A 14432-nucleotide genomic window follows, 5' to 3' on the forward strand; every position below is an offset into this window, starting at 1 on the left:
ATTTGCAGTGATATTGTGTTAGAGAACAACATGACTCCGCCCACTGTTCTGTTCACCATTTCTACTGGTTTATCTTGTCCATCACTCATTACCTAATGCTCAATATATTTAACAGAACGCTGATTTCCTTTGCCATTCCTAACAGGAGATGTGCAGATTGATGTGTTGTTAGATCCGCTGTGTTCTTGCTCCTCACTCTGGTTATTCCGCAGGTAACGGCAGCAGCGTGTCCACGATCCGCTCGTCGTGTCTGGTGGGCTGTGCCATCATGCAGGATCACTCGGACTCTCTGGTGCAGGCGGCGGCCATCTCGTGTCTCCAGCAGCTGCATATGTTCGCGCCGCGACACGTCAACCTGTCCAGCCTCGTGCCCTGCCTCTGTGTAACACCGCTTATCATCACTTATACCTCCACATCTACACTCCACATCTACACTCCACATCTACACTCCACATCTACACTCCACATCTACACTCCACATCTACACTGCACATCTACACTCCACATCTACACTCCACATCTACACTCCACATCTACACTCCACATCTACACTCCACATCTACACTGCACATCTACACTCCACATCTACACTCCACATCTACACTGCACATCTACACTCCACATCTACACTCCACATCTACACTGCACATCTACACCTCCACATCTACACCTCCACATCTACACTGCACATCTACACCTCCACATCTACACCTCCACATCTACACCTCCACATCTACACCTCCACATCTACACCTCCACATCTACACTCCACATCTACACTCCACATCTACACTCCACATCTACACTGCACATCTACACTCCACATCTACACTGCACATCTACACTCCACATCTACACTCCACATCTACACTGCACATCTACACCTCCACATCTACACCTCCACATCTACACCTCCACATCTACACTCCACATCTACACTCCACATCTACACTCCACATCTACACTCCACATCTACACTGCACATCTACACCTCCACATCTACACCTCCACATCTACACTCCACATCTACACTGCACATCTACACTCCACATCTACACTGCACATCTACACTCCACATCTACACCTCCACATCTACACTGCACATCTACACTCCACATCTACACTCCACATCTACACTGCACATCTACACTCCACATCTACACTGCACATCTACACTCCACATCTACACTCCACATCTACACTCCACATCTACACTCCACATCTACACTGCACATCTACACTCCACATCTACACTCCACATCTACACTGCACATCTACACTCCACATCTACACTGCACATCTACACTCCACATCTACACTCCACATCTACACTGCACATCTACACTCCACATCTACACTCCACATCTACATCTACACTCCACATCTACACTGCACATCTACACTCCACATCTACACTCCACATCTACACTCCACATCTACACTGCACATCTACACTCCACATCTACATCTACACTCCACATCTACACTCCACATCTACACTCCACATCTACACTCCACATCTACACTCCACATCTACACTCCACATCTACACTCCACATCTACGCTCCACATCTACGCTCCACATCTACACTCCACATCTACACTCCACATCTACACTCCACATCTACACTCCACATCTACACTCCACATCTACATCTACACTCCACATCTACACTCCACATCTACACTCCACATCTACACTCCACATCTACATCTACACTCCACATCTACACTCCACATCTACACTCCACATCTACACTCCACATCTACACTCCACATCTACACTCCACATCTACACTCCACATCTACACTCCACATCTACACTCCACATCTACACTGCACATCTACACTCCACATCTACACTGCACATCTACACTCCACATCTACACTCCACATCTACACTGCACATCTACACCTCCACATCTACACCTCCACATCTACACCTCCACATCTACACTCCACATCTACACTCTACATCTACACTCTACATCTACACTCCACATCTACACTCCACATCTACACTCCACATCTACACTGCACATCTACACCTCCACATCTACACCTCCACATCTACACTCCACATCTACACTGCACATCTACACTCCACATCTACACTGCACATCTACACTCCACATCTACACCTCCACATCTACACTCCACATCTACACTCCACATCTACACTGCACATCTACACTCCACATCTACACTCCACATCTACACTGCACATCTACACTCCACATCTACACTGCACATCTACACTCCACATCTACACTCCACATCTACACTGCACATCTACACTCCACATCTACACTCCACATCTACATCTACACTCCACATCTACACTCCACATCTACACTCCACATCTACACTCCACATCTACACTCCACATCTACACTCCACATCTACACTCCACATCTACACTCCACATCTACACTGCACATCTACACTCCACATCTACACTGCACATCTACACTCCACATCTACATCTACACTCCACATCTACACTCCACATCTACACTCCACATCTACACTCCACATCTACACTCCACATCTACACTCCACATCTACGCTCCACATCTACACTCCACATCTACACTCCACATCTACACTCCACATCTACACTCCACATCTACACTCCACATCTACACTCCACATCTACACTCCACATCTACACTCCACATCTACACTCCACATCTACATCTACACTCCACATCTACACTCCACATCTACACTCCACATCTACACTCCACATCTACACTCCACATCTACACTCCACATCTACACTCCACATCTACACTCCACATCTACACTCCACATCTACACTCCACATCTACACTCCACATCTACACTCCACATCTACACCTCCACATCTACACCCCACATCTACACCCCACATCTACACTCCACATCTACACCTCCACATCTACACCTCCACATCTACACCTCCACATCTACACCTCCACATCTACACTGCACATCTACACTGCACATCTACACTCCACATCTACACCCCACATCTACACCCCACATCTACACTCCACATCTACACCTCCACATCTACACTCCACATCTACACTCCACATCTACACTCCACATCTACACCTCCACATCTACACTCCACATCTACACCTCCACATCTACACCTCCACATCTACACTCCACATCTACACTCCACATCTACACCTCCACATCTACACCTCCACATCTACACCTCCACATCTACACTCCACATCTACACTCCACATCTACACTCCACATCTACACTCCACATCTACACCTCCACATCTACACCTCCACATCTACGCTCCACATCTACACCTCCACATCTACACCTCCACATCTACACTCCACATCTACATTCCACATCTACACTCCACATCTACACCTCCACATCTACGCTCCACATCTACACCTCCACATCTACACCTCCACATCTACACCTCCACATCTACACCTCCACATCTACACTCCACATCTACACCTCCACATCTACACTCCACATCTACACTCCACATCTACACTCCACATCTACACTCCACATCTACACTGCACATCTACACCTCCACATCTACACTCCACATCTACACCTCCACATCTACACTCCACATCTACACCTCCACATCTACACTCCACATCTACACCTCCACATCTACACTCCACATCTACACTCCACATCTACACTCCACATCTACGCTCCACATCTACACCTCCACATCTACGCTCCACATCTACGCTCCACATCTACGCTCCACATCTACACTCCACATCTACACTCCACATCAACGCTTCACATCTACGCTCCACATCTACACCTCCACATCTACACCTCCACATCTACACTCCACATCTACGCTCCACATCTACGCTCCACATCTACACTCCACATCTACACCTCCACATCTACACTGCACATCTACACCTCCACATCTACACCTCCACATCTACACCTCCACATCTACGCTCCACATCTACACTGCACATCTACACTCCACATCTACACTCCACATCTACACTCCACATCTACACTCCACATCTACACCTCCACATCTACACTGCACATCTACACCTCCACATCTACACCTCCACATCTACACCTCCACATCTACACTCCACATCTACACTCCACATCAACGCTTCACATCTACGCTCCACATCTACGCTCCACATCTACACCTCCACATCTACGCTCCACATCTACACTCCACATCTACACTCCACATCTACACCTCCACATCTACACTCCACATCTACACTCCACATCTACACTCACTTGTAAAATGTCCTCATGATTTATTCTCGTCATCCAAGATGTTCATGTCTGTCTGTCTTCAGTGGAACAGAAATGCAGGTTTGTGAGGAACACACTCCAGATGTTCTCCATATAGTGACTTCAATGGTCCAGCGGGTCGAAGGTCCAGATGTGAGTTTCAGCTTCAAAGTCTCTCACGATCCAGCCGAGGAAAAAGAGTCTCATCTAGACAAACCAGCGACATTTTATAACAAAATAAACATTTATATACTTTATACACAAATGCTCGTCTTGCACTGGCTGAGTTGAAAGGTCACGCGTGTTCTGGTTCAGAAATGTAGAGTAGGGTGAAAAACTCTTCTCTTCTCCAACTTAAAAATGATCCGACATCGTTGTTTTACCTTTAATTTTCTTTGTAAATGCCCTTTGACTCAGTCTTTGCACGTTCGCTTTATAAACACTGGGTCTGTTCTTCCGCCGACGTCACGCTTGACCTTTCAACCTGATGACGTAATGTGTGTCGCATCACAGCGAGTGCAAGTCCAGCATTAGTGGTTAAAAGTATATAAATGTGTATTTAGTTATAAAATGTCGCTGGTGTGAGACTCTTATTCCTCGGCTGGATCGTGAGAGACTTTGAAGCTGAAACTCAGATCTGGACCTTCGACCCGCTGGACCATTGAAGTCACTATATGGAGAACATCTGGAGTGTGTTCCTCACAAACCTGCATTTCTGTTCCACTGAAGAAAAAAAGTCATGAACATCTTGGATGACGAGAGTAAATTATCAGGAAGATTTAATTCTGAAGTGAACTGCTCCTTTAAATGTGCAAATATGAGTGTATGGAGCGCACGTGATTTCTGCACAGTCTATAGATCGGTGCTGGTGAGTGACGTGTGTGTGTGTGTGTGTGTGTGTGTGTGTGTGCAGGTGCATCTGTGCAGCTCTCACCTGCTCTTGCGGCGGGCCGCTGTGGCGTGTCTCCGTCAGCTGGCTCAGCGAGAGGCTCCTGAGGTGTGTGAATACGCCATGAGTCTCGCCAGGAGGGCTGGGGACGCCAAAGACAACTCCACCATCAGTGCGTCACGCTCTCCGTAATACACACTGTTTATCGGCTCCGATCCCAGCACAACACAAGTCTGCTGTGGACGTTCAGCTACACATGTCATGTGAAGAGCCAGTCCCCTGTTAGGCACATTTAACTGGTTTTATCTAGTCATCGACCATTTAAACCAGGGTTCCTCAAACTCGGTCCTGGAGGGCCACTGTCCTGCACAGTTTAGCTGCGACCCGGATCAAACACACCTAGCTGTGAGTGTCTAGTGATCCCGAAGACATTGATTAGCATGCTCAGGTGTGTTTGATCAGCGTTGGAGCTAAACTCTGCAGGACAGTGGCCCTCCAGGACCGAGTTTGAGGAACCCTGGTTTAAACCTTGTCTAGTAACTTTTATATAGTGCTTTACACTGTGTCCTGAACAGTTAATCAGTCGATACGCTATTGTATTTCTGTGACGTCGCGGCTGGAACAACAACATACAAAGTATAACAATCTCAGGTACTGTTTATGTGCTTTAGTTAATGTTAAAAGCATCTAATGCGCGTTTCAATATACTTTTGCGTGACCTTCATAACCATACTGTAAGCAACAGTGGATAATTCGCCTTTGGCTAAGCCACACCCTAGGATGTAGATTGACCAATCACAGCACAGCCAAGAACGAGCTCCACAGCGGTCCGACACTTCTTCACAACGCTCCATTGACTTTAACACCGGCGTCTCATATTGTTGGTCTCGGCCCGCTATTACCGTCGTAGTTTTATCAGAAATACGGTTAAGCGTTGTGCCTGGGGCGTTTGTAACACAGATACGTGTTTACTAGAGAGGTTGGAGGGGGTCCGTTTCCCCTTCCCAAAACCGGTCAAATCCTGACAAGTGTCGTCTTTGGATTAAACTGTGTGGACGTCCTCAGTCAGCGAAACCCCTCAAGATCAACAACACACTTTTGTGCTCTAATACATTTAGCTTTTAACCTTACTGTGAGTTACACTAGTTAGACAGTTTTATGCTGGTTTAGGTCATGATTTCGGTTCTCTGCCCTAATTGTTGATACGCTAGCACACGCTGCTAATAAACACAACTTTATACTCGTGTGCATACGTACCGGTATGTCTTGAATATAGCCTTCGAACGCACACTGAGCCCCTTTTGCCTACTTCTATCGGACACTTTATTTGCTGCTTTATAAAAGTTTGAGAAGTTCAGCAGGAAGAGCCGTCACAGCATAAGCCATGTTGATACCAAACCAGAGCCCAGATGAAGTTGATGGACGTAGCAACAGTAACTAAGGGGGTTAGGCTTAGCCAAAGGTGAATTCACCTCAGATCTAGAAAATAAATTAAAAGAGAACTGTGAATAAACAAGTGTATTCTATGACAAGGATTATGTATTTTTAATAATGTTAAAATGATGTAATATTTTTAAAATTTCAGAGAGACTCCGCCCACACACTCTTCTGATTGGCTGTGATTTTTGAATTAGTCTCGTAGTGTCACATCTGGTTTGGACAGACAAACTGCTTGTCACTGAAATCGTATTGCATCGTATCTGATCAGAACACATTATACAATACAGACCAGCTTCACAGTCATAAAGAGGAAAATAATATGCAAACTTTATCTATGAGACTCATTTTAAGTCTGCACTAAAGCAGCTCGTGTCATTATTCAGAGTAATTCAGTTCAAGTTTTGTTCTCATCCAATAGTGTCAGTGCAGTCTGGTCGATAATATGACTGTATATTGAATAAACGTGTTCTTCCAGATCTGAACATCACCGAGACGGGGCTGGAGGGTGTTCTGTTCGGGATGCTGGACCGGGAGACGGATCGGAAGCTGTGCTCGGACATTCACGACACATTGGGTCACATGCTCTCGTCTCTGGCTGTGGGCAGACTCCCTCACTGGCTCAAACTCTGCAAAGATGTGCTGGCAGCGACTACAGGTGACACACACACCGACTACAGGTGACACACACACCGACTACAGGTGACACACACACCGACTACAGGTGACACACACACCCCGACTACAGGTGACACACACACCGACTACAGGTGACACACACCCCGACTACAGGTGACACACACACCGTCTACAGGTGACACACACCCCGACTACAGGTGACACACACACCCCGACTACAGGTGACACGCACACCCCGACTACAGGTGACACGCACACCCCGACTACAGGTGACACGCACACCCCGACTACAGGTGACACGCACACCCCGACTACAGGTGACACGCACACCCCGACTACAGGTGACACGCACACCCCGACTACAGGTGACACGCACACCCCGACTACAGGTGACACGCACACACCGACTACAGGTGACACGCACACACCGACTACAGGTGACACGCACACACCGACTACAGGTGACACGCACACACCGACTACAGGTGACACGCACACACCGACTACAGGTGACACACACACCGACTACAGGTGACACACACACCGACTACAGGTGACACACACCGACTACAGGTGACACACACCCTACTACAGGTGACACACACACACCGACTACAGGTGACACACACACCCCGACTACAGGTGACACACACACCGACTACAGGTGACACACACCCTGACTACAGGTGACACACACCGACTACAGGTGACACACCCCGACTACAGGTGACACACACCCTACTACAGGTGACACACACACACACCGACTACAGGTGACACACACACACCGACTACAGGTGACACACACACACCGACTACAGGTGACACACACACACACCGACTACAGGTGACACACACACACACACCGACTACAGTTGACACACACACACACCAGCCGACTACAGGTGACACGCACACACCGACTACAGGTGACACACACACACACACCGACTACAGTTGACACACACACACACCAGCCGACTACAGGTGACACACACACCCCGACTACAGGTGACACACACACCCCGACTACAGGTGACACACACACCCCGACTACAGGTGACACGCACACACCGACTACAGGTGACACACACACACCGACTACAGGTGACACACACACACCGACTACAGGTGACACGCACACACCGACTACAGGTGACACGCACACACCGACTACAGGTGACACGCACACACCAGCCGACTACAGGTGACACACACACCGACTACAGGTGACACACACACCCCGACTACAGGTGACACACACACCCCGACTACAGGTGACACACACACCGACTACAGGTGACACACACACCCCGACTACAGGTGACACACACACCCCGACTACAGGTGACACACACACCCCGACTACAGGTGACACGCACACCCCGACTACAGGTGACACACACACCGACTACAGGTGACACACACACACACACCGACTACAGGTGACACACACACACCGACTACAGGTGACACACACACCCCGACTACAGGTGACACGCACACCCCGACTACAGGTGACACGCACACACCGACTACAGGTGACACACACACCGACTACAGGTGACACGCACACACCGACTACAGGTGACACACACACCGACTACAGGTGACACACACACCGACTACAGGTGACACACACCCGACTACAGGTGACACACACCCTACTACAGGTGACACACACACACCGACTACAGGTGACACACACACCCCGACTACAGGTGACACACACACCGACTACAGGTGACACACACCCCGACTACAGGTGACACACACACCGACTACAGGTGACACACACCGACTACAGGTGACACACCCCGACTACAGGTGACACACACCCTACTACAGGTGACACACACACACACCGAATACAGGTGACACACACACACCGAATACAGGTGACACACACACACCGACTACAGGTGACACACACACACACCGACTACAGGTGACACACACACACACACCGACTACAGTTGACACACACACACACCAGCCGACTACAGGTGACACGCACACACCGACTACAGGTGACACACACACCCCGACTACAGGTGACACGCACACCCCGACTACAGGTGACACGCACACACCGACTACAGGTGACACACCTACACCGACTACAGGTGACACACACACACCGACTACAGGTGACACACACACACCGACTACAGGTGACACGCACACACCGACTACAGGTGACACGCACACACCAGCCGACTACAGGTGACTCACGCACACCGACTACAGGTGACTCACGCACACCGACTACAGGTGACACACACACCGACTACAGGTGACACACACACCGACTACAGGTGACACACACACCGACTACAGGTGACACACACCCTACTACAGGTGACACACACACACCGACTACAGGTGACACACACACACCGACTACAGGTGACACACACACACACACACCCACTACAGTTGACACACACACACCAGCCGACTACAGGTGACGCGCACACACCGACTACAGGTGACACACACCCCGACTACAGGTGACACACACCCCGACTACAGGTGACACACACACCCCGACTACAGGTGACACACACACCGACTACAGGTGACACGCACACACCGACTACAGGTGACACACACACACCGACTACAGGTGACACACACACACACCGACTACAGGTGACACACACACACCGACTACAGGTGACACACACACACCGACTACAGGTGACACACACACACACCAGCCGACTACAGGTGACTCACGCACACCGACTACAGGTGACTCACGCACACCGACTACAGGTGACTCACGCACACCGACTACAGGTGACACACACACACCGACTACAGGTGACTCACACACACACCAGCCGACTACAGGTGACTCACGCACACCGACTACAGGTGACACACACACCAGCCGACTACAGGTGACACACACACCGACTACAGGTGACACACACACACACCAGCCGACTACAGGTGACTCACGCACACCGACTACAGGTGACACACACACCAGCCGACTACAGGTGACACACACACACACACCGACTACAGGTGACACACACACACACACCGACTACAGGTGACACACACACACACACCGACTACAGGTGACACACACACACCGACTACAGGTGACACACACACACCGACTACAGGTGACACACACACACCGACTACAGGTGACACACACACACCGACTACAGGTGACACACACACACCAGCCGACTACAGGTGACTCACGCACACCGACTACAGGTGACTCACGCACACCGACTACAGGTGACACACACACCAGCCGACTACAGGTGACACACACACACACACCGACTACAGGTGACACACACACCAGCCGACTACAGGTGACACACACACACACACCGACTACAGGTGACTCACGCACACCGACTACAGGTGACACACACACACCAGCCGACTACAGGTGACACACACACCAGCCGACTACAGGTGACACACACACCAGCCGACTACAGGTGACACACACACCAGCCGACTACAGGTGACACACACACCAGCCGACTACAGGTGACACACACACACACACCGACTACAGGTGACACACACACACACACACACCGACTACAGGTGACACACACACACACACACCGACTACAGGTGACACACACACACACACACACCGACTACAGGTGACACACACACACACACACCGACTACAGGTGACACACACACACCGACTACAGGTGACACACACACACACCAGCCGACTACAGGTGACTCACGCACACCAACTACAGGTGACACACACACCAGCCGACTACAGGTGACTCACACACACACCAGCCGACTACAGGTGACTCACGCACACCGACTACAGGTGACACACACACCAGCCGACTACAGGTGACACACACACCGACTACAGGTGACACACACACCAGCCGACTACAGGTGACTCACGCACACCGACTACAGGTGACACACACACCAGCCGACTACAGGTGACACACACACACCGACTACAGGTGACACACACACACCGACTACAGGTGACACACACACACACCAGCCGACTACAGGCGACACACACACACCGACTACAGGTGACACACACCAGCCGACTACAGGTGACACACACACACACCAGCCGACTACAGGTGACACACACACACACCAGCCGACTACAGGTGACACACACACACACACCAGCCGACTACAGGTGACACACACACACACACACCGACTACAGGTGACACACACATACACCAGCCGACTACAGGTGACACACACACACACCAGCCGACTACAGGTGACACACACACACACACCGACTACAGGTGACACACACATACACCAGCCGACTACAGGTGACACACACACACACCAGCCGACTACAGGTGACACACACACACACACCGACTACAGGTGACACACACATACACCAGCCGACTACAGGTGACACACACACCGACAGTAAAATAATAATAATGACCGCACACCATTGAGGAGTTTTTGGACAAAATGTCGTTTGCGACAAGCATCGAATCGGGACACACACTCATAGCGCCTGTGGGTGCAAGTCGGGTTTAAAGTCCCACTGTGGTGAAGATCCAGCTTTTAATGTTGTTTATGTGTCTATGTGGTGTTTTTAATATGAATTTACACATGGTTTGTCTTGAAGCATAAGTCGACAGCATTCGACAGTATTTTCTCCTTAAAGATTAGTTCACTTTCAAAAAAAAAATTCCTGATAATTTACTCACCCCGATGTCATCCAAGATGTCCGCGTCTTTCTTTCTTCAGTCGAAAAGAAATGAAGGTTTTTGAGGAAACCATTCCAGGATTTTTCTACACAGAATGGACTTCAGTGGCAACCAAATATCCCAATGTTCAAAGAAGGTTCAAATGTCCGTCTCAATGCAGTGGAGACTTTGAAGCTGCATTGAGACGGACATTTGAACCCTCTTTGAACATTGGGATATTTGATTGCCATTGAAGTCCATTCTGTGTAGAAAAATCCTGGAATGTTTTCCTCAAAAACCTTTTCTTCAAAAACACGGTTTGAAATCGCTGGTGTTTCTGACGTCACAAACTACCTTGTAACCAATCAGATCAACGTGTGATCGTCAACCAGTGGATCTCTGAGTGAGTGAGTGGAGGCGGGGCTCATTTGCATATTCATAGAACCGTGTAACCAATCAGATCAAAGTGTGATCGTCAACCGGTGGATCTCTGAGTGAGTGGAGGCGGTGCTCATTTGCATATTCATAGAACCGCTTATATTAAATGAGGCAAGGGTGTCGAGTTACATTCAAGATATTTTAAGACATGAAGATGACCTTAAATATGTAATTTTGGGGTTTTAAGGGATACAGTTATTGACTACAAGAATCTTCAAGTGTGTGACCATACTGTATCAATGCTGAGGTATTTTAACCCAAACCCAATTTTGGTAGTGAGCAATATGGTGTTAGAAGCAGTGCTCATTTTTCTATATCTGTAGGATTTTCTTGTTCCGTTTTCAAATCTGCCATTTCTAAGGTCACCACAAAACTTTCTTTTACATTTTCCTAATAATCAGAGTGCTTCACCTTAGGAAGAGAACCTACAGTGTGCTTGTGTAAAGAGATGAACCGTGCACTATTAACCCAGCTCAGATCCGTCGGCCCTCCTCATGCGGTGTTGTGGTTGCAGAGGTCGGTGGGACGGTTGCGTCTCAGAGCCGACGGAAGGAGGAGGACGACGACTCTGAGAAGAAGGACGAGATGGATGATGACATCATGTTCACGTCTCTGGGTCAGGATGACAAGGCCAAGCCGTCCGTGGCGCCGCGCTGGGTCACGCGAGTGTTCGCTGCCGACTGCCTGTGCCGGATCATCCATCTGTGTGAGAATGCAGACAAGGCCCACTTCGACCTGGCAGCTGCACGGGTCGCCAAGACCAAAAACCCTGAAGGTAAACGTCTGAAGGCCTCGATATACTCACGGCACAGTTCTTTCCTTATGGGTAAAACTACATTTGAAATACCTTTGCCTAATAAACTGTTAGCAATCATCATGACTCCGCCCACAATTCTGTTAGCGAACATCCTGACTCTGCCCACAATTCTGTTAGCGAACATCCTGACTCCGCCCACAATTCTGTTAGCTATCATCATGACTCCGCCCACAATTCTGTTAGCGATCATCATGACTCCGCCCACAATTCTGTTAGCGAACATCCTGACTCCGCCCACAGTTTGGTTAGCGAACATCCTGACTCCGCCCACAATTCTGTTAGCGATCATCATGACTCCGCCCACAATTCTTTAATGAACATGACTCCGCCCACATTTCTGTTAGCGAACATCCAGACTCCGCCCACATTTCTGTAGTGAACATCATAACTCCACCCACATTTAGATGAATATGTAAATATGAGCTGCTCTTTCCTCTCAGTAACAGAATAAACACACAATATCAATAAGCACAGCAGTTCAGAAAGCATCTGATCACAGTGATGAGAAGATACTCCAGCTCTGAGATTCAGATCTACAGTCTCGTCACGTTTATTCATACAGCACTTTGAAGAACAGTGTCAGTGTCTCTCAGTCAGAAGTACAGCTTCAGTTTCTACTATAAAGCGGCTCTCCAGTGTGCTCGTGTTTGTACTCGCTTCTGAACAGAAGAAATGCAGATTTACAGCTCAAAGAAGGCGGAGCCTCAGAGCCACACCCACTTATTACATCATCACCACACTGACCAATGGGAGTTTGAAGGTGTTTACCAGCCGGAGAGAACTTTACCAGAAAGATCAGCTTTAACAAACTGCTTCAAACTCCAGAAACAAACTTCAATTTGGCCTGATTTTGTTCAAAAGTACATCACAATATCGAGGCCTTTTTTATTTGTGCTTGAACTTTGTTGATCATGATTTGTTTCTGCTTGACGTGAACCGAAGTGATTCAGTAAATGCTGGATGTGTTGTATGTTCCGCAGGGGACTTCCTTGTGCTGCACTTGTGTGATCTGATCCGCATGGCGTTCATGGCGGCGACGGACCACAGCAACCAGCTGCGCATGGCAGGACTGCAGGCGCTCGAGGACATCATCAAGAAGTTTGCAGCGGTGCCGGAACCCGAGTTCCCTGGTCATGTGATCCTGGAGCAGTATCAGGCCAACGTTAGTTTAGCCATGTGACACGTTCAAATGAGGTGATCACAGGATTGATCCAACCCATCTCCTGATGTTGTGATGTT

General features: G+C 49.0%; 1 protein-coding gene across 1 annotated transcript in view; it reads left to right on the forward strand.

Moving 5' to 3' along the window:
• heatr5b (HEAT repeat containing 5B) overlaps positions 1-14432 on the forward strand; it is a 50988-nt gene that overhangs the window by 19817 nt on the left and 16739 nt on the right. Inside the window, exons 20-24 of the mRNA XM_079634976.1 lie at positions 213-382; positions 5181-5328; positions 7072-7251; positions 12891-13151; positions 14174-14355. Coding sequence (XP_079491102.1) covers positions 213-382; positions 5181-5328; positions 7072-7251; positions 12891-13151; positions 14174-14355 — 941 coding nt within the window. The remainder of the gene's footprint in view (positions 1-212; positions 383-5180; positions 5329-7071; positions 7252-12890; positions 13152-14173; positions 14356-14432) is intronic.

The sequence above is a fragment of the Phoxinus phoxinus genome (genome assembly GCF_949152265.1).
Source record: "Phoxinus phoxinus genome assembly, chromosome: 14".
In the NCBI taxonomy this organism is placed as follows: Eukaryota; Metazoa; Chordata; class Actinopteri; order Cypriniformes; family Leuciscidae; genus Phoxinus; species Phoxinus phoxinus.